Raw genomic sequence first — 21,181 nt, 5'->3', positions numbered from 1 at the left:
CGCTTTTTGCCTAGTATCATGTTACATACATTCATACATACTACGGTCATGCCGCCACACCAGTACGGACTCACCTTACCTACGTTACTCACCTGAGTAGGTAACCCCCCTTCTCCTGTTCGCACAGACAGTGATCAACCGGGGCGCAACGACCTGAGAAGGAAGGCGAACACCCTCTCCTGTCCGAATCTAGGTTTTTTTTCCAGTTTCGAGCTCCGAACTTCGTCTAGCCTTGGTCCGAGGATTGCAGCGGGATGAGGGGGTGGACGCCCCGTTTGGTGGATTGTAGAAAGGGGCCAGAAGGGGGCAAGAAGACTGGGGAAGACTTTGATGACAAGGATTGGTTTGTTGTGTGTGTAAGAAATCGGACAATGGACGTAGTGATACCCATGACATTCCCGAAAGTTATGGCTACCTAGTTCGAGTCAGTCACCGTGATAAATCAAGCTAGCTGATATTGTAAATCGATCAGACTGGGTTATAAAAGGAAGACTGTGCACAAGACATTCAAACCCAAGCCTGAGTTGTCATGTTCCATTAATGATGGGTTCGGAAACTGTCCAAAGACCGCGTCGGGGATTACATGACCACCCCTGCGAGATGGCGGGGAATCAATCAGGGATTTATCGCTGTAAGCACTATATCTTGCCTCATGTTGGCTCGAGTCTCACTAGTACATTCTAGTAGTGAGTCAGCGGTTTCATTTGTGAGTGAGACAGGCAGCCCAGTCCCACTCACTAGTTGCCTCTTCATTGATACATACTTCTGATGGATGGGGCAAAAGCATCAATGTGGATGTCGATTCAAATGGACAGTCCGAGCTCATACTATGCCGACTCAGGGCTTGTCATTCTAGCTATCCAGATCTGCTTTATGATTTAGGTTGAACCAACCTCAAAGAGCAAGCCGTGAAAAAAGTGTGGACCTTGACAGTTCAATCCACAGGTGTGAACTCGTCAAGGAACAACGGCTTACGAGTTCACTCACATGCCATGTCAGATCACATATTCCATGTGATCAAGCCTCAACAATCGGAAAGTTGATGACTCTGCAAGACACAGCCGACGGATGAGATTGCACCACGAGAGGAGATCTTTTCTGCTCACTGTCATCCGTCACACCGCTCCTGGTTTGGCTTCAGCTTCAGCTTCAGCCTCTTAATACCCCAGTGAGTAAGAACATGCCACACTCGCAAAGTTCGACCATGGATACTTTGTCTGATACATCGGACTTTCCTCTTGACTCAATACACCAAAGCCCTGGCGATTCTCAATACCTCGGTGCTCATGTGAAATAAAACACTGGCACCTTTAGGTCGATGTAGACTGGCATGTCCCTTGGGGTAAATTTTTTTTTTCTGCTGCAAGACTCATGTGTGACCATCAGCTGCGGCTCACGAGACGTCAAGCTGTGAATACTCGCTTGCTGTAGCAGCATCACAGGTCTTGCTTATGAATTATGGAATTTATGCCAGAAAAGAAGCCTCGCCCCCAAAGTTGATATTAACGCAGGATCTATCATATCGAATTTTCCATTCGAAATAAAAGAAAGTAGCCAAAATTCCCCCTGGGGTTATAATACCACTCTACGTGAAATCAAGTAAACTCGAGAACCGATCTTCAACAAGAAGATCCGTATATTGTAGTTCTTAGCTCTTTGCGTTAGTTGGCTATCCTGGATTCACGTGGACTCGTATATCGTTATTCAAGAAGCGAAAAAGAGTGACACAATGTAACAAGTCTTTTGGATCACGGGCGCTCGACAACAACTCTGATTTGAGAGAGGTCATTCAATTCGAATGAATGCCATCTCACGAGAGCAGCATCAAATAGAACAGGACTTCCAGTCAACTACTAGAGACAATCCCCCCTTCGAGGTACAATCCGAGTCGACACCTTATCGCCAAGCACTCGGTACCCAACTCATAGGTGTCCCACGTTCATCTGTCTTTTTTGCGTGGAAGCCCATAGTTTTCAAACATTGGGGTACCAAAGTATTACCTCAAGTCTGAACGTATCGACCTTCACGACAAAAATGTCAGCAATCGCTCCAAGGAAAATCCCGTATCCATTTCGCTAACGACCACTACGAGTATTTCTAGACGCTCGGTTACCCAGAAAATCCATTCATCGAACAAGAAAACCACTTTCCTAAAATGACTGCCCATCCTTCTCCCTACTAAGCTCAGTGATGACCAATTACTATGATCCTTTTGCCTGAGCACTGGAGAAGATCATCCACGCCCACGTGAAGTACCGAGGGCAATTCAGCCGTCTTGTGGATTACCATAATACTTCTCAAGCCCGTGCGGTCGAAAATTTAAATTCGATTATTTGTCATTCAAGAATGAATGGGGGCTGTGAAGTAGATACTTTTTTACACTGAGCAGTCAAAAGTCACCTTGAATAATCTCGCTTATAATCTTTGCTCAAGACCTGAAGCGGGATTACATGGCATGGTGTCAATTCAGGTCAGCAGAGTCCCACTACAAAGTGAAACTTTATCTGGTCATCCAGATTCCAGAGTATTTGTCTCAAACGCCTAATCGAGGATAATAGAGGCTCGGTATGCTCCATGTGCGTATCTCATGTTGTAATCTCACAATCGCATCATATTACATTCTATTCCCAGCGCATCGCATTCGGAAGATCAAAATCCAGATCAAAAGGGGACCACACATATCTACATTTAGACAATTGACCTACAGTCCACGCTCATGACATTTAAAATCACTCTCTGACACTAAATAATCAAATGTACGCTCTGGTCCCACCTACGCACTTGATTTTTTTTATAAATATTGTCTGTTGCTTGCTGTCTCTATGTCTCTACCTCATCCTCGGCGACTAGTCAGTCACTTACAACCCATAGAAATCCAACCCCTCCTCACTTCTCTCTCTCTCTATTTTCTAGAAACACATGTTTATTTTTGCGGGGATTCAGCCTCCAAAAGTTCCACTCTCACCCACTCATATCCAAGGCTGACTGTACCCGTAAGACTGAGGTACCCAAGCACATCCACCCACCCAAAACCCCGGGATCTCCTTCCCTAGCGGACCGGACCCAGACCCAGACACCCCAAGGTCAATTTCCATCCACCTCATTGTACAACTACTGACTGTTGTGTAGTAAAGTACACACACTCTCTCTCACTCACACACAATATTTTGTTCGAACCCAGCCCTCAGCGCAGCGACCCACTCCATTTCCATCGTGCATGCACATCTACCGCACAGACAAGACACTAACTGCAGTCGCTAGTCACTAGTCACTTACTCGGTAAGTCAATTTATATTGCAGTAAGCAGGTAGTACCGTGGCGTTCAGCCCCAAAAACGCCGACCCCCCCCAGCATCTAAGCGGGACGTGTCCGACATGGGAGAGAAGAGAGTCCAGAGTCTAGAACAGGGGTCGGAAATTAAAAGGCGTCCGATTTCAGGCTTGGCTGCTGATTTCTTCGGGAGCCGTGCTTCTAGACTGAATCCTAACAGGAGGGGGCAAGGGGTTGCGGAGGAAAAGGAGAAGGATTTCCGTTCAGTTGGGGTTCTAGGGCTGATACATGTCCTAGGTTTAGTGGAGAGGGGAGGTTCCAATATAGTGCTAGAGCTGGAGTAATTGTAAATAAGGGAGGAGGCTTTAAAATCTCCAACGACATACTGTATATCGCCAGAATTACTCGATCAAGTACAAGGTGGAGAACCCCCGAGGAATTTGAAAAGTGCCGAGATTCAGCTTTTTACTCTCAGTACATACAGGAAGGTGCTGGTCGCTGGGCGCTGGTCCAGCTTGTCAGATGTTGACAAGGCAGGTAGTTATTGTATAACATGAGACTCGTAGAGAATAATCACAATAGTTGTAGAAGTAGTAACAGTCAGACTATAATAGAGATTTGGAATTGTGACTAGTTGGCCTCTAGTATTTCTTTTTTTTTTTTTTAAAAAAAAAAAAAAAAAACTTTTCTTTTCCTGAATTCTTCTTCCCTGTTGTATTGTGGGGGCCACGCTTATACCAGAGTACATCGAATTTGAACTGCCGATTTGAGGGTAGTAGTTAGTAGGTGCCATGGAGTTTAGACAATTAGACATTGCAATTGTTCCCTGATAACTCACAAAGTATTTTGTTTTTGTTTTTATTTTTTTCTATTCTCGGGCGAGTTATTCTTGCGATTGCACATGAAAGAATGAAGAAAGAACGATCGATCACGGATGATAAAACAACAGCACGTGAGACTGTCGGCCTGACTCGGACTCGATCGGAAAGTATTCGTAGTGGCTTTGGGCCAGTACGCATGTGCTTACTTTATAGAAGAGAAAAAGTACCTTAGGTAGCGTGCGGTACCTATCACCGAGGCAGACCAGGGTCGTAGGTAGGTAGGTAGGTGCCCTTCAATACCTAACAGTTACAAACCGAGTTTAGCTTTTTGAATTCAAGTGGGCATCCATATGGATGTCCCACGTGTACAAAGAATAGCAACGTGCTACCCAAATCTGATATCCAAAACAGAGGGAATCCTCTAGATACGTTCCACATGGCTTGGCGAACGATCAAGGGGAAAGTAAACAGAACAACCGAGTTCAAAAATGCTCACCCAATGTGTCCGTACAAAGCGGAGGGAGGCCGTAAATAAAATAAAAATGCTTATAGGTAGTAGGTACAGTATTGTTCTTGTTTCAACGCCCATAAATATATAAAGGAGAAAAGAAAACGACATGGATAGAAGAGGAAAGCGACAACGTGCATAATCCAGCCGATGAGGAGTAGATATCACGGCCAACGAGGTCAATAAGAACCTTCATCAGAGGATCTATTCGAACTGGTAGGGCAATGCCTTTTCATCACCCCCAAACGATTCGGTATGCACGAAGGGGGGAAAAAGAAAGAGGAAAGAGAATTGCTTCAACTTTTCACCACCAAGCTCTAGTCATCTTGCATGGTAGTGTCACCGAAGAGCTCGTCATCTTCTCCCTCTCCGAGAATAGGTGCGTCGATGGCAGGTGAAGCAGTCTTTGCAGGAGCTGAAGCTTCTTCACCTTCCTCATCCTCGTCCTCATCGTCCTCAATTCGTAGAGGAGCCTTTCCTCGTCGTCGGGGCGCGGCATTGTCTTCCTGTTCCTCATCATCGCCGCCGAAGAGATCCGCATCGTCATCATCGTCGTTCTTGGCAGGTGACCTTGACCCTCCCCTCCCTTCCGCCTCGTCCTCATCATCGTCCGAGTCGACGACCATCTCTGAACTCTTGTACTTGCTATTAGCTTTGGCCGTCGTTGTACCACGCCGCTCCAAACGACGCTTCTTCTTGGGCGCGGCTTCTCCGTCACTACCACCGGCATCGCTATCGTCCGCACCAGCACCACCTCCACCGGCACCAAGATCCTCATCATCATCAGCCACAAAGTCATCCTTCTTCTTGCGCTTGTTGGTCTTCTTCTTCCGCTTGACCTTTTCCCCCTCACTGTCCTCGGTCAATTCGGCATCTTCCCGTGCACGTTCTCGCTCAGCACGCTCGATGGCATGGCGCTGGGCTTCTTCAATCATCTGGGCGCGCTCAGCGGCAATCTTGCGTTTCCGCTCCGCCTCAACTTCTTGCGCTTGACGAACTTGTTCTTCACGGGCAGCGATGGCCGCGGCTCGAGCCTCGCGCGCCTCACGCAATTTCGCCGCATTCTTCTCTTCGTATTCTTTTTGGCTTTGCAGTGCACGATCCAGCTGTTTCGAGATGGTCCGGCCCATGTTGGCACGCTGCTCGAGGGCGCTGGCTGGGTAGGGTGGGTTCTTCTCCTTGGAGAGTCGGTCAAATGTCTCGATGGCCTCTTTGAGACCCTCGGCGGCTTCTTCGACATCCTGGAGGGTCTTTTGGGTCGGAGCGAGACTGTATGAAAGAGAAGCAATCTGGTTTTGCACAAAGGCGACGTTGAATTGAAGGTGAAGGGCCTCGGGGGAGACAGCTTGTGCGCGTTGGGCATATTCCAGGGCCGTTTTCATGGCTTGGAGACTGCCTTCCTGCTTGGCTTTGAGCTGCCAGACTCGACCGAGACAGGCGAGAATTTGCACATCGCGAGCACGATCTTTGTTGAGGGCAGCCTCGTAGTGCTCAATCGAGCGAGAGTACTGGCGTAATTCGGCATAGACGTGGCCGAGATTGAGGTAGACGCTAGGGTCCTTGACCGTATCACGGACACGAGCAAGAATTTGCACGGCACTACTGTGGTCCTTCTTGTCATCGATCAGTGCGATAGCAATACCTTGGGCTGCGTAGGCATTCTTGGGATCCAGTTGCAAAGCCTTGTCGAAGAATTCCACTGCACGCTGATACATCTTCCGCCGCTTCTCCTTGTCTTGTTCGCTGTCCCGACGCATGTCTCGAGCAACCAGTAGGTGCACGTTACCCATGCCAGTGAGCGCGTACCGGTCATGCTTGTCGTGATATTGCAGCGTGTGTTTGTAGTGTCGCTGCTCGGCATCCTCGTTGATATTGGACGCCCGCTTTTTAGACTTGCTCAAGTACCAGCCAAAGAGAGATCGGACCTCGAGGTTGGACGAGTCATTCTCGTACAGCTTGGCAATCTTCTTCGGTCCCTCGTCCGTAGGGCTTTGACGCAGAGCAATGTAAGTGAGACGAGCACTGGCTTCCGTGTAATCACTGTGACGTTCAAGAACACCCTCAAAGACCTTCTTGGCCTCGTCCCACATGTCAGCAGCCTCATAGGTTCGACCGAGGTTGTAGCTGATTGTTGTCACGAGAGCATCATTGTCAGCCCCGTTCTCCTGCTCGGTTGATCGTACGCAGGCATTCAGAGCAGCCTGGAACATGCCCCGCGCCAAGGCGATCTTTTCGCTTTGATAAAGGAAGCATCCCATGTTGTTAAGAAGCTGAGGTGGCAGGTTCTCCCGCAGAACCGACTTCAGCTGCTCGGGATCCTCAATGTCCGGTCGCTCGTCTTCAGGAATGATTGACAGCTGGATTTCTTCCAATTGTGTCAAGCACTGCATACTCTTCTCCGGGGCCGAGCTCTCATACAGCCGGGCGAGGTAGACCAGCACCGATCCGTCCGGGGTCAGCATTTGCTTCTCATCCTTCCACATGGACCGGACAGATTCGAGGAGTGAGATGGCCCGTTTGGACTCGGCGGATTTGTCCTCCTTGTTCCCGGCATGTTGCGCAGCAAATACCTCTTCGGCCAGCAGAGCACCCAATAATGTCATCGCCTCGGCGTTCTTGGCCGTCTGCAAAATCTTCTCGAGCCGGAACTTGGCACCATCAAAGTCCTTGTTGGTGACCAACATCTGCACAGCACCGAACTTGGCCGGAAGATATCCCTTATCACCGCCACCGCGGGCCTGGTCTGACCGGTTGTAGAACTCTGTTGCCCGGGCCATGTCCCCCTCGTAGTGTGATTTCCGACCAAGTAGATACCACCCGTCACTGGCAATGGGCATGACATCGGTTTGCTCAATAGCCTTGCGAGCCAAGTTCTCAGCGGTCGGATATGCCTGGCGTAGTAGATAGTAGTCGCCGAGCAAGGCGCAGGTCATGGGATATTCCTTGTCCATCTTGAACGCTTTCTGTGTGTACTGCGACATGGCCATGTTGAATAACGATCCGAACTTGGGGTCCACCATAGGCCGACGCGCATTCTCGTGGAGGTGATAAACGGCAAGAAGAACGTTGGCAGCCTTGGAATCGGGAGTCTAGCAAGTTCAAGGGCTGGGTTAGCGATCATCCTTCCGCAGAACTTATTATTTGGAGCCGCCAACATACCAGAGACAATGATCGCTCCCACGCAGCTTTGGCCTGCTCCTTGAAGCCCAATTGCCACAGGCAGCACCCCAATCCAATTCGAGGATCCGGGTCCGTCAGACTGGGCATCTGCATCAAGACTTTCTGGTAGTCGGTGAGGGCGTCCGAGTATCGCCCTAACATGTACAGCGCACGCGCACGACCCATGAACGCCATGACGTTGCGACCACCAAATGCCTTTGACGACTCCTCAAAGCACTTCAACGCCTGTCGTAATGACTCCACGCGGTCCGAGGTGTCGACGGTGCCGGGGCGCACCGCACGAGGTGGATGTAACGAGGCGCGCAAGAGACAGAGCACACCGCGCGCCAAGAACAAAGGAGGGTACGCCGGATTCAGGCGTGAGGCCTCGTTGAGAATGGATGTAGCCTGTTGCAAGTAATAGTCCTTCGTTTTTGCCTCGGTGTACAGCTCTCCCTCGGGAGCTACCCGCGGCGCCTGTCGACTCTTCAGCATGAGCAGCCAGCAGATCCACCCCAGAAGACCGAGTTTCTCTTTTGTAGCGCCATGGGCGACTGAGGCGAGACCCTTTTGTAAAATGTCGAGGGCATGATCAAGTTGCTTTCGCTTGGCGTAGGCCAAAGCAATGATGACCCAGAAATTCTTCGCAGCGCGTTCATTCTCAAGCAATGTACAGAGTTCGGTAGGATCTTCTGGCAGGTCTAGCAAACTGACTTCAACTTCGCTGTCGAAACTCGAGGCGGGAATATCGATGGCATCGGGGATATCGGAGAAGCGAGGGGCCGAGGTGGTGGCGGCCTTTTCACCATTTGTGCCATTGGCATGGCCGTTTTCGAGTGGCGCCATGGTTGGAGTGAAGGTGGTCGAGCTAGGGGAAACAGAAGGAGGAGGAGGAGGAGGAGGAGGAGGAGGAGGAGGAGGAGGAGGAGGAGATGAAGAGTAGGTGAGAAGAGGTGTTGGTGCTGGCGATGCCGCCTTCTCACGGATACAGGATTGCGATGGGAAGAGCGAGAGAGAGGTGGGAGCAATTTTATTACCCTTGGCTCATTGTCAAAGAATGCGCTTTCCACGTGAGTCGATAGGCTAGAGAGAGAGAGAGAGAGAGGAGAGAGAGAGAGAGAGGGCGTTTCGCGCCAGTGCACTGGTTGGCTTTGGTGCAGGTTGCCGATGTCAACGCGCAATTCATCGGAGGAGCTTATTCCTACGGCGCTGGTCACGTGGCTCATTCCCGGGGAGATCAGGTCGACAACAAAGGTCTCGGGTTGGCGAAACGAGGATACGTACTGCTGTCTGTATTTTGATCTATTTAATTTACAGAAGAAGAAAAACGATGAAAGTGCTGAAAAGTCAAATTATAGACTCAAAATAGCCACCTTTAGTGCACAGAGCAAAAGTCATAGCCTGAATTGACAGGCTGATGTCAAAGATATCTTTTGTTATCTCATTATAGAAGCTAGAAAACATTCTATTATGTTATTTTAATCGTGGATCTCTCCCCGTCTCGCTTAAGCTAATGCTCCTCCCGAATTTGTATCGAGCTATAGAAACCAATGTACCGAAATTTTCAGGTACCGTCGTCGTGTCATGTGTCAAATTAAACTGAAAGGTCAGGGGAAAGGACCCTTGCCAATCTCCGGGTATCTCGTGATCCAAATGGTCCCTTATAGAAACATCCATCGGCAAAGAATAGCCAAGCCGATCAAGACTCCAAAGACCCGAATGATCTCAGTCCAGTGATGCAATCGAACATATGACTCGACATAGCCCGCTGCCGCTGCCGATTTTTGCGTCTCCGTGGCCGTCTTGGTCTCGATCGTTCCAGCCAGCGCGGAAGGGAATCGTCCGGTCTCGAAATACTGGTTCATCAATTCGTCCTTCTCAGCCCAGCGGGCACGTAGCCACTGGTCGAATTCTTGTTGATCCTCGAGCGGGATATCGGCGATGGCAAAGCGTCTCCAATGCATGTTTACTGACGTGGGGGGTCGCCCTCGAACGTAGGTTGATCGGAGGGTAAAATATTTGTCGGGGTAGATTCCTTTCCTGTGCGCATGGGCCCCGTGGCCATATTAGTTAATGCTGCAGACTGCCAGAGACCAATTTGTCAAGATGTGAAATGATTTGGGAGACATTGACGTACGCTGGGCCCTCGTAGGCAATTGTGCTGTCGTACACATAGTCCACGGTCCCTCGCAGCTGCTGGAGACAGAAGAACAACCCCGTCGATCGAGGAAGAATCACATGTTTTGACGAGGGATATCCTTGTTTGCGGCCAAACTCATCGCTACGGCGCTTGGTGTTCAACGACAGATTTGTTCCCTCGGGGAAGATCAAGAGCCACATGGGGTCAAATGAGGATTTGCCGGATTTCGAACCTGAATGACACGTCTTGAGCTTCTCCAGGCGATGTTGCAGACGAGGCTTATCGGACTGCCACTTGCGCGCCATGAAGATAAACCCGTAGAACATCATGCCCTGGCCTACGATGGGGATGTTCTTGAGAGATTCCTTCAGAATGATGAAGATACGCCCGTGCATCAGATTGGTATAGGCGATCCACCATAGATAGATCCAATCAGTATAGACCTGATGGTTCGCGATCATAACCAGGCGCTCGGGGAATTCAGTCTGGAGCATGCCATCGGCAGACAGGTGGACCTGTCCCCGTACGCTCTCGTCGCCGCTGACTCGGAACAATGTAGGACACCCGTACTCGGTCAGTGCCGTGATGACGAGACCAAAGCTCTGTTTGGTATAGGCCATATAGGTATAGAACCATTGCTTGTTGATCAGGTACAAGGGCGATCCGACGAGCTGAGTGACGAAAATCACGACGCAGCAGCAGTTGAACCAGGCAGCCATTGCGAGCGAGCGAGCGATCTGCATGGGAATGCCATGTTTGAGGCGCGGCTCGACGGGCTTGGTTGTCAACTGTTGCTGAGGCTCCGTCGCATTCTGGCGGGGCACCGGTTTGCGCTGGCGGGTCTCGGCTGTACTCATGGCGAGGCGATGATTGCGGAATGCTCGATGTGTGGAGAGGTATTGAGGCCTGTGAGACCTCTAGACGGTGCGAGAGTCGTGTCGCTGTTGGCGCACTTGCGGACAACTCCACTGAGTCACAAATCGGTCCAACACACCCTCAATGTGGTGATGTGTGGTCCAGGTAACTTGGGGGTACCGAGCTCAGCGGGATGCGGCGGATGGACGGTCGGCGGAACGGGCGGTGACTCGTTCCATGTGATCATTCCGTTGGAGATGAACCGGTTGTGCCATCTCAACGCCGATAAGATAGACTGTCAGACGGTCATCGGAACGGCTGATTTGCGTTTAAGAAAAGCCTGATCGTTGGCCTGAAGCTCCGGGCTCTTGATCATTTGATTGGGAGGTAAGCTGTCACTAAACCCAGTCGGCCTCGTGCATTGGATCGTCTCAACGCAAGACGTCAGAGGGGAAAGCTCCTAGTGGGGCGTAGGAGCACGCGCCTCAACCTGGTCGTGGACCGGCTGTGTAGCGCGCGTCTGATATTGGTCGCGCAGCAAGGCGATCCGTCGGGCAGCATCTGAGATCTGAGATGGTCCCCGCGACACACTCCACCGTCTGGACGGGTCTGACCGGCTGCTCTTTTGGGAGACTGGAAATAGAATCAACCATGATCGACCATGATCTGTAAAGGCGTCCGATTGTTCCAACTTCCAAGACCAAGGTTTCGAGCGTGATCGGCCAGTGCCGAAAGAGCCTCTGGCGTCTGATCGGTAGCTCCGTCTAGCTTGTTTGCTAGCTCCGTTCTGGGGGCGCTCTCGCTCCTGTGGCTCAACTGCGCTTATTCCTGGTGGCACACGGCGCTAACTTTGCGGGCGCTTGACCTTGCGTCAACCAAGGACCACTCGCAGCAGCACTCTTGACTGGACATCTGAGTGCAGTCGCTATGGATAAATTGATGCCCAGCGAGTTCTTGACTTGGCCATGAAAGGACGCGAGAGGCTGTGACTCACCGGGTGACTTTAACCGCCACGGAGCCTTTTGGACTTGCTGAACCGGGCGTTTACTCGATTCGACAGAGGACCACGGATGCTGCTGCATTACCGCAGCTTCGACTCTGGTGAAGCTTGCTTGTTTGCCAAGAGGGTCATCGCTCTATTGGCGAGAGCTTTTGAAGTCTAGGATGTAGTACCCATCAACATACTAAGCACAACAGCACCTGCTTCGGCTGTATGATCCTGAAGCCCCGCATTGGATTTTCCTGAAATTTTTGTAACAACTTTGTTGCATAATGATGGGATTTGATGGTCATTCCCTGGAGGACTGCACTGAGATGCGACTCAACATAGCGGCGAGGCATCCCGTCTGAGATTCATGAGCATATTTGTCCTGCTTGGCCCGATTTGGCCACGCAGGTCACGCGGCTTTCACGCTCTTGATCACGCTAGGAGAACATAATGATCGCTTGCGACCCCATTTGGCTTTCCTCATGTCCTCATCGTCACCTGAATTTAGTACTTCTCCTGCTCGGATGGATGATTACTAATTTGATTTGTTTGAATTTGCAGCACTCCCCGGCCTCACCTCGGGCTGACCAAGTTCCCAAGGGGAGCTTTGGGTATTCATGCTGCACAATGCATCATCTTACGACACTGATATCGACAGTGATGGAAACTGGCTCTGGCGCCGGCAATGAGGATGATGGTGAGACGGAGCTAGTCTCGCGAAGAAATAGATGTACTCGTACGACACACCCCAAAACTTGGCGCAGTCCTGCCGAGAACCGGACTTTGACTCATGATCGAGCTCTCACTCTGCGTACTATAGTTGCCACCGTCGAGAATTGTGTGGAAGAAGAATGACGCTTGAGGGTCCTTGTGCCATTTGTCCAAAGATAGAAGCTGGCTCGGTCGTCCTCCCCCTCCTCCTTCTCTACCTGGAGAATGGGATCGTCGCCCAGGTCTCAGGTTCCTGAGCATTCAAGGGCCCCCCCCCGCCCAATTCGGAACGTAGAAATGATGAAAAGGTTGGACGTTCTAGAAACCTCGTGTCCCATGGGTCCTGGAACCCCCCCCCCCTGAGAGATCCCCACCGACCTCGGGCGATCGAGATGGTTGATTGGTACCGGGGCCGGAACCTCCCTTGGAAACCAGGGTCATGGAGACAAGATGAAACTTCGACCAGGTGTGGAGACGGCCAACGAGAATGGCAGAGGAAGCTACTCTGTAGACTTGACACTGTGAAAAAGTCTACCAACCAAGTATACTGTCTCTCAGGAACTGGTCACATTTTTGGAGGGGGAGCGAAGAATGCGAGTTGTAACGGTCCACCCCCAGGGGGGGTTTCATGAGGGTGGGGGCGTTGCAAGCTTAGGAGGTCTTGGGCCTGCCGGTGGGATTGAGAGGCAGCAGATGGTGTGGTACTGGAGAAGCATGGAGGAAAGGTCTCTTGCTTAGAGACCCTCAAATGATCATCCATGAATCTATTTCCGACCAAGCAATGGGAGCAGGCAGGCTTTGCGACGGAATAGACTCTGTATAGTATGGGACAATACTACGGTAGGTACTAGTATCTTTGATGCAGTTGCGTATAGTACAACCATCCTTGAATGTATACGCTTGGAGTGAATATGTACCTGGAGTCAAACACCCCGAGTGAAAAGGTAGACAGTACATCGCGGGTTATTGCGAGTAACAGTGGCGGTTCCTCTGGTGAGGAAGTACTGGAACCCAAGGGGAAGACGAGACAATGGATGTATCGTCGAATGCGAAGACCTCCACTCTCTCCGCCCGTGGCTATATTTGTCTTCTTTTCATCGATTGACACGAGGGCATCGATCGTGTGGACAAGATGTGCCAACTTGTGAGAGAGCAACCAGTATCATGAACTGTAGAATGCATGTACACCGGTACTTCGGTGTATACTTGGACCAGTCCGACTACCCGTCCGAATCCACCTCCATCGGGTCCTGTCAAAGCTGTCAGTGACAAAGTCGGCCGCTACCAATCACATTTTCCATATGCACCGCACGATACCAGGAAAAAAAATATATCCAACATCACCTTCTTCCCACGAGCAAAGACAGAGCTGGTCCGCCCAGAGAGCGGTTGGATCTTCTCTGCGGCGCGTCTTGGTGGACCAAGTTCTTGTCCACGTCCACCGCCGCACTGTTTTCTCCTCCACTCGATCTGCTCTTCCCCCCCTTTTTAATCCTCTGGTGATCCTCCTGCAAGAAACGCCCCTCTCCACTCCCCCCCCGAAACCGCGACCATTTCTCTTCCACCATCCAATCTGATCCCTCCTCAAAACCCCTTTGTCGTTTTGTTGCTGGCCAATCTTTGTTCCCTTTGTAGACGCCATTCCTCGCGGTGCGAGGACCACCTTCTCCCACCGGTGGCTTTCTTCCCAAAAATCCACCTCTTTGCGCGCGCCCACTGCCCCTCTATCCACATCCAAAAAGCTTCCCCCCCCCGTTGAAGAGACCCGAACAGGTAAGCGACTTCCGCCGCGGTACTCCCCCCTCCGTCGGGCTGAGAGTCTAGCCCCGACCTCCCCTGGTGAACGCGCACAGCGTGCCAACCCACCCCTGTATCCCCCGTTCGCACGATCTCTGTCATCTGGTCGCTTCGTCTGTTCCTTGCCTCTAGGACAAGAACATCCACCAAACTGACACACTTTCTCGTCTTGTGCTGGCAGACTCAGGATTAGGCTGTCGCTCGCTTCCAAAGGGTCTCTGAAGATCGTAGTGCCCGGCCATACTTCAGAAAGCCTGTGTCTGCACCCAGTGCGCTCGGAGTCTTGAAAGATGGCCTCATATGGCAAGTAAGTAGTGATCCCTTTCTACAGCCTCTCAACCCGCGCAATGAGGAACGTGTCCCGTCCGCCCTCGCATCGGTGCTTGATCCGATGAGATCGGCCTCCGCGACCAGGAGGGGGGGGGGGGGGGCATCGCGAGATCATAACCCCGACCCCAGACTCGCTGCCACATGCTTGATCTTGGACTGACAGATGGGGGTTGCCCTCGCTAGCGGCACCATGTATACGCCAGATCAATTCATGAACCCGGGGCCGGCCCCGCGACCCCCTACGGACCGTCCCAAGCTGAATCTCCCCGTGAACAACGCCGCCACTTCCTTTGGCCAGATGTCGCTGAATTCGCCCATGACCCCCGGCCTGAATGGTAATCTCTCGCTTTTCCCCAATACCAGCACGCCCGCCCTGAATCGCTCCCAGACCGCGGGAACGGGCGGCCTTCAGGTGATCAAGGAGGGCTACGTGCGGTGCAAGGAGGACAAGTTTCTGGCCACCTGGAACCAGCGATACCTCGTCCTGCGGGATTTCAAGATTGATTTTATGAAAAGCGAGTCGGGTAAGGTGGTGCTGTCTTTCCCGCTCTCGACCGTCACTTCGGTCACGCGGTCGGAGGAATCCAAGATGGCCTTTGAGGTCACCCGTCTCGCCAACCCCAAGGATGCGGCCTCGAAAACGGCCATGATTACGCGCGACGTGGCCACCAAGACCATCACTTGCGAAGTGAAGACGGACGATGAGATTTACGAGTGGATCGACAAGATCTATGAGCGCTGTCCGGGCATGGGAGGAGTTAGCAATCCCACCAACTTCAGTCACCGCGTCCATGTCGGCTTCGATCCGCAGACGGGCGCCTTTGTCGGTCTGCCTCCCGAGTGGGAGAAGCTGCTGACAGCCTCGGCCATCACCAAGGAAGATTACAAGAAGAACCCCCAGGCTGTCATCGAGGTTCTGGAATTCTATTCCGACATCAAGATGCGCGAGCAAAACCCACAGTACTTCGCGGGCATGAATGGCTCCGGGGGCACACCACCCAAGCCGCTCGGGAGCAATGCCGTGGGCAGTTCAATCGCTCCTCCTCGTCCGCCCCCTCCCGGTCCCATGCAGCGTTTGGACAGCGGGCAGTCCAAGTCCTCGATGGAGAGCTCCATGCGGTCCCAGACGTCGTCTCCGGCTCAACAAGGGGATTCGGATCGTGCCGCAGAGCAGCAACAACAGCTCGAGCGGATGAAGCAGATGGCTGATCAGGAGCGCCGTCGTGTGGAGGAGGAACAACGGCGCAAGGAGGATGCCGCCTACAACGCATCCATCCCGCAGACGCGCGTTCCGTTGGCCAAGCAGGAAATCGGCGGCTACGGGAGCTCCGACGGAGCGATGAACAGTCGGTACCAGCCCAGCCGCGCGGCGCCCCAGGCCCCCGGAGCGGGTGCCCGCGCCGCAGGTGGTCAGCCGTTGACGGCCCAGCGTCCCGCCCCGGCCCCTCCGTCGCAGAGTCCCTACGGACAAAGCGCGTCTCGGGCCCCTGCTGGGGGCAACTCTCGCAGCGAGGACGCCCAGGGGGCGGCCGCTCGCTCGGCCGCCAACGATGCTCGCGCGCAGGCATCATCCAGTCGTGCGCCTCAGACGAACGGGAGCAAGGGCCAGCAGGGACCTCCTCCCACGCGTCTCCCGGCTCCTGTTCAGGCTGTGAAGCCCCTGAACATTGCCAACAAACAGGCCGCTCCCAAGCAGCAAGCTGTCCCTGATGGCGTCCGTCAGGCTGAAGCCGCCCTGACAAAGAAGCCCGAGCCGAGCAGCAAAAAGGAAGTGCGCATGTCGGCCATGTCCGAGAACGAGGTCATGGATCGTCTGCGGTCCGTCGTGTCCAAGGAAAACCCCAACGAGTCCTACAGCAAGCAGCGCAAGATTGGTCAAGGTGCATCTGGATCTGTGTATGTGGCCCGTGTCAAGGAGCATGCCACGTCGCCGGTGGCGCACGAGTTGTACCGGCAATACGGGCCTCGCTGCCAGGTGGCCATCAAGCAGATGGATCTGCGCAGTCAGCCCCGCAAGGAGTTGATTGTCAATGAGATTATTGTGATGAAGGACAGCCAGCACGCCAATATTGTCAACTTTTTGGATTCCTTCTTGCAAGAGTCGAGCAATGAGCTGTGGGTGGTGATGGAGTTTATGGAGGGGGGTGCGTTGACGGATGTGATTGATAACAACCCGGTGATCACGGAGAACCAGATTGCAACCATTTGCTTTGAGGTATGTTCCTGACTTTCTTTTCTTCCCCCCCCCCCCTCGTTCCTTTTTGGGAGGTGGCTCTCTTCCCACCGACTTTTCTATCCAACCGTCGCCCCGCTTGAAACGTTTTGGGACGTAATTTTGAACTAACGTACTCTGAATGTAGACTTGCAAGGGCCTGGCTCATCTGCACAGCCAGAATATCATCCACCGTGATATCAAGAGTGACAATGTGTTGCTAGACCGAGTCGGCCACGTGAAAATCACCGATTTCGGTTTCTGTGCCAAGTTGACCGAGTCCAAGAGCAAGCGTGCTACCATGGTTGGTACGCCGTACTGGATGGCGCCCGAGGTGGTCAAGCAGAAGGAATATGGGCCCAAGGTCGACTGTTGGTCTCTCGGAATCATGGCCATTGAAATGATCGAGTCTGAGCCTCCGTACCTGAACGAGGAACCTCTGAAGGCTCTGTACTTGATCGCTACCAACGGCACACCACGCCTGAAGAAACCCGAGAAGCTTAGCAAGGAGCTCAAATCTTTCCTGAGCGTCTGCCTTTGCGTGGACGTTCGCAGCCGCGCCACCGCTGATGAGCTGTTGGCTCATGAGTTCCTTCAAACTGGTTGCAGCCTTGCCAGTCTCGCCGAGCTGCTGCGCTGGAAAAAGGCCAATGGTCAATAAACGGGATGGTCGACTGGTTTTTGATCTTCTCTCCGTTGTTTTCCCTTTTCTTATTTTTCCTGTTCTGTTTCTTTTTTCCATTCTCAAATGGCCCATGGGACTTTTTCAAAGTCTCATCCATCTTGTCCTGGCTTATCGTTCATGTCATACTTCATACCCTCTTCTGCCCGTTTTCAGTCCACACACCATCTTCGTCACCCCCCGCCCCTTTTTTTTTCATCCGCAGCACTTTTTCTTCTTACTGCGCTGTCTACCTGTTCACGAAGTTGATTGATCACCATGAGAATCTGTTCTGCGCACATAACAGCCTTGATTTAATGCCGCGTCGATACAAAACATGTTCCACTCCCTCTTCTTCCCGCCGCCTCTATGCGTCTTTACCCCTACCCACTCCATCTACCCTTTAACGACCACGTTTGTCTCGACTATTACTTCAATGTTGCATTTTCATGTCATACCTGAGCCTATTGTTACTGCCCGTTGCGTAAAATTCAGTGACCTCGTATAAAGACTATGTCATGGTGTACTGCCAATTCAAATCCATTCTTCCTCTCCTCTTTGGATTTCTCTTTTTTTTTCTTCTTTTTTTGCTCTTCTTGCTCTTTCATAATCTGATTTCGACCGTATCATGTATGAAGATAGATAGCAACTCGACGTACAGAACAGAAATGACCCAATTTGTCTCCGTCGTCCAGTTCATGTCCCTAGTAGGTAGTTCAATCCTCTTTCCTTTCCGACGAATCGATAGAATTCCTTTCCACAGAACTGTCACCTATATACATAGGTAGTCGCCAGTAATCAAAATGAGGACCACTGCGATGAAAACATTCCCTGAAGACTTCCGATTCCGCTGAACTTAAATCAGGGTTAGGTACTCTTTAATTGATGTTCGGATTTGGATAGAATTAATAGGGGTCCATAGGATATGAGAACATGGAGATAGGTGGTGGTTTAGGTCATATGCAAGTGTGAAGCTGGAGGTGCTCTTGTGTCTTATCTGGTAGGTAGGTAGGCAGTGAGCTGCGCGTAGATATGGAGAGCTTAGAGGTTCTTGGTCGGGATAAGATGCCTAGTGTGTTGGGTGTATGTAGGTCTGGGTAGGGGTTGTTGAAGAGATTGAGGATGGGGTATAGGGATGGGAGGATATTTTGAAAACATGACAGGTTTGATTTAGATCGAGGTATTTTGCTCTTTGCCGGTTTTAAGAGAAGGGAATGAAAAAAAAGTATGTATAAGTGATTGACAGCCCACGATGTCGGTTATAAAAGAAGAGCTTACCTGGACAGTCGTGTATCAAGCTCAAATGAAGAGAGAAGAAGAAGGGGGAAAAATCAAATCATACATAACACATAGACTAACATACTCTCTTTTTAGCTCACCCAAGCTAGACGGAAAGAGAGATAAAACAAGGTCAAGAGACAAAAGAGGGAAAGCCTTCCCAAACCTAGACACGACACTCACACAATCTCTCAAGGTAACCCTTGCTCAACGGCTTCACGTAAATACCCACAAGCCGTCCCGAAGAGAACACCCTTTAGAACAACCTCGCCTTCATCAGCGGTCCAACGACCAGCATCAGTGAGTCTTTTCTTCCAGGCATGTTGGTCCTCTGCGCTGAGATCGGTCCATGTACGCCATTCTTCTTTTTCTCCGTGAGCGGGGAGGCTGCTCTCGTCGCCATCTGAGCTGTGGCGGCCCTCGTATGTTTTCAAGGTCTCTACGAGCACGCTTTGATCGGCAGATTGCCCGTTCGCACAGCGCAGAGTGACCGAGAGGTCTTTGGGAGTGAGAGTGGCGAGATCGATCGGTGCAGCCCCGGCATTATGGACCCGGTCGAGGATGTCTTTGAGCCTTTCAATTTGGGTCTCTTCGTCGGGGACATGTGCGACCACGGGGGATGGCTGGTTCCTGGGAGCGAGGAGGTAGTCCAGGTATGAGCCTTGTCCTGGTGCGGGCGGAGTGTATTCGTTGACAAGTGTATCGCGCCATGATTCGGGTACCCATTGCTGGGCACCGAGGAATGGAGGCGTTGCACCGCGGATCTCGGCAAAGGCCAGCGCGATGCTTGTGACGATGGAAAGGGAGAATATCAGCGCAACGATGAAGAACACGGTGTCCCGGAGCTCGACTGCGCCTGTCTGAGATAGAACATAACGGGGGGTGCGCGAGGGAGGAGGAAGCGGAGATAAGGGGAGAGTGTGGACCACGATGGTGTTACCCATGCTGATCGAGGCGAGCTTGACATGTTGAGGAGGAACGTCCGGAGTCACTGGGTGCGCCGGAGGGATGAAAGTAGAAAACACAACCTTTGTCATGGAGAAAGGATGCACATCGCGAAGGATGGTATATGGCCGGATTTTGTCATAGCCCTTAGTCGGACTGTATTCTAGCGTCAAGACGGAAATGGAGTTGTCGCTTCCGCTGACAGCGATGATTGTTTGCTGCTGGCCAGCAGGATTCGTGCCAAGCGGACAGATATCCAGTCCAAGACCAATCTGGACACTGCGCGCCAGTTTCCGACGACGGAGAATCTTCGCCGTCCCAGCCGCTGTCGCGGGCAGACGCATGATGACCAGCTCGCTCCCCTCACGATTGGGCGCGTTCTGAAGCAGAATGAGGACGGTCGGCGAGAGGAATCGCAAGGCGCGGAACTTGGATCGAGCTGCACGCGCACCGCTGCTGGGCAATGGAATAGTATAAACACGGCGCACGTCAGGAGCCGCATTAGACCGTGTTGACGATGAGATCTCGCCGACCATGACGTCCGCTCCATTGGTGTACGCCACGCGATATCTACCCCTAGCATCATTGGTGTGCTCGGAATCGTTGTCCAGACTGGCAAAGTCCACATCTTCAGCCTCTTCACTTCCATTAAGCTGAATTCGTCCGATGACGTCCGCCTCAGTAGGACCATTGCCTACTTTGAAGAAAACAATTTCACCAGCCTGGGCCATGCCCGTAGCGATAGCACCGACTCTTGTATCCCCACCCTTCTCTCCACAATCTCTGCGGTCCCAAGAAGACAGTCTCATCACCCGTTGATATGTGTCACCTGAATCTGGCCCCTTTGACCGGAAGATCGACGCCCGCGACAAGGCCTCAGCTTGCCCAGACTCCGTTGTTCCCTTCAACTTTTTCTGGGGCGCGTCGAAGCGAAATGATCGCATATGCTGGTTGACGCCTTTCTTCTGGTCTGACACCGAGCTGTTGATACCAGCCAGCACGATGAGGGAATGAGACTCATCGTCAGACTGAGGCGCCGCCGCGAGCGACGTCACTGAATCCTCGTCGCGGGATAGATTGATTTCCACGGCTTCGGTGATCTCTTCGCGATTTGAAGTATCAATCAGAGCCTAGATAGGAAAGAAGAAGATCTCAATTAACACCTTGGGGCTCAGACAAGACGCATGAAACCTTCAGCGCGTCTCACTCACGATCTTGTTCCCAACTCCGCTGCGACCTTCGCCGCCCCCGCCGCCAACAAGTAGACGTCCATTGTCGCGCGGATCGAAATCTGCTGCGAATAGTGGACAGGAAAGGGTTAGCTTGGCCGAATAGATCGTCGGCGCCATTGAATTCTTGTGGGTAGCTTGTTCCTCTTTCAAAAGACCAGAGTCAAGGAAGAGGACAGTTTGGACATGCGACGAGGTCGCCCCAGATTCTTGGCGCGGCCGACCGCATTCGAGACCGGCGCGGAGTTAAGCTTTCACATGCCCTTGCGCTTTGTGG

General features: G+C 52.1%; 5 protein-coding genes across 5 annotated transcripts; 1 reads left to right on the top strand and 4 right to left on the bottom strand.

Annotated features, from left to right (window-relative positions):
• Positions 1–226: 226 nt before the first annotated feature.
• On the bottom strand, positions 227–391 carry POX_e06306 (uncharacterized protein; the record flags this gene model as incomplete). Its single annotated transcript, XM_050115129.1, has 1 exon — positions 227–391. One exon carries the CDS (start codon positions 389–391, stop codon positions 227–229), a length of 165 nt encoding a protein of 54 aa, XP_049967589.1.
• A 4,525-nt stretch (positions 392–4,916) lies between these two features.
• Positions 4,917–10,755, bottom strand: POX_e06305 (uncharacterized protein; the record flags this gene model as incomplete). The annotated part of the gene is made up of 4 exons (XM_050115128.1): positions 4,917–7,688; positions 7,759–8,796; positions 9,507–9,798; positions 9,896–10,755. The coding sequence occupies 4 exons, from the start codon at positions 10,753–10,755 to the stop codon at positions 4,917–4,919; spliced, it is 4,962 nt and encodes a 1,653-aa protein (XP_049967588.1).
• A 458-nt stretch (positions 10,756–11,213) lies between these two features.
• On the bottom strand, positions 11,214–11,835 carry POX_e06304 (uncharacterized protein; the record flags this gene model as incomplete). Its single annotated transcript, XM_050115127.1, has 3 exons — positions 11,214–11,386; positions 11,446–11,540; positions 11,603–11,835. The coding sequence occupies 3 exons, from the start codon at positions 11,833–11,835 to the stop codon at positions 11,214–11,216; spliced, it is 501 nt and encodes a 166-aa protein (XP_049967587.1).
• A 2,907-nt stretch (positions 11,836–14,742) lies between these two features.
• On the top strand, positions 14,743–17,452 carry POX_e06303 (Serine/threonine-protein kinase CLA4; the record flags this gene model as incomplete). The annotated part of the gene is made up of 2 exons (XM_050115126.1): positions 14,743–16,794; positions 16,940–17,452. The coding sequence occupies 2 exons, from the start codon at positions 14,743–14,745 to the stop codon at positions 17,450–17,452; spliced, it is 2,565 nt and encodes an 854-aa protein (XP_049967586.1).
• A 1,469-nt stretch (positions 17,453–18,921) lies between these two features.
• POX_e06302 (uncharacterized protein) lies at positions 18,922–21,024 on the bottom strand (the record flags this gene model as incomplete). The annotated part of the gene is made up of 2 exons (XM_050115125.1): positions 18,922–20,805; positions 20,887–21,024. 2 exons carry the CDS (start codon positions 21,022–21,024, stop codon positions 18,922–18,924), a joined length of 2,022 nt encoding a protein of 673 aa, XP_049967585.1.
• Positions 21,025–21,181: the final 157 nt, after the last annotated feature.

This window comes from Penicillium oxalicum, chromosome V (assembly GCF_001723175.1).
Source record: "Penicillium oxalicum strain HP7-1 chromosome V, whole genome shotgun sequence".
Taxonomy (NCBI): domain Eukaryota; kingdom Fungi; phylum Ascomycota; class Eurotiomycetes; order Eurotiales; family Aspergillaceae; genus Penicillium; species Penicillium oxalicum.
The sequence above is the reverse complement of the archived record's forward strand: the minus strand, read 5'-3'. Positions and strand labels throughout refer to the sequence as shown.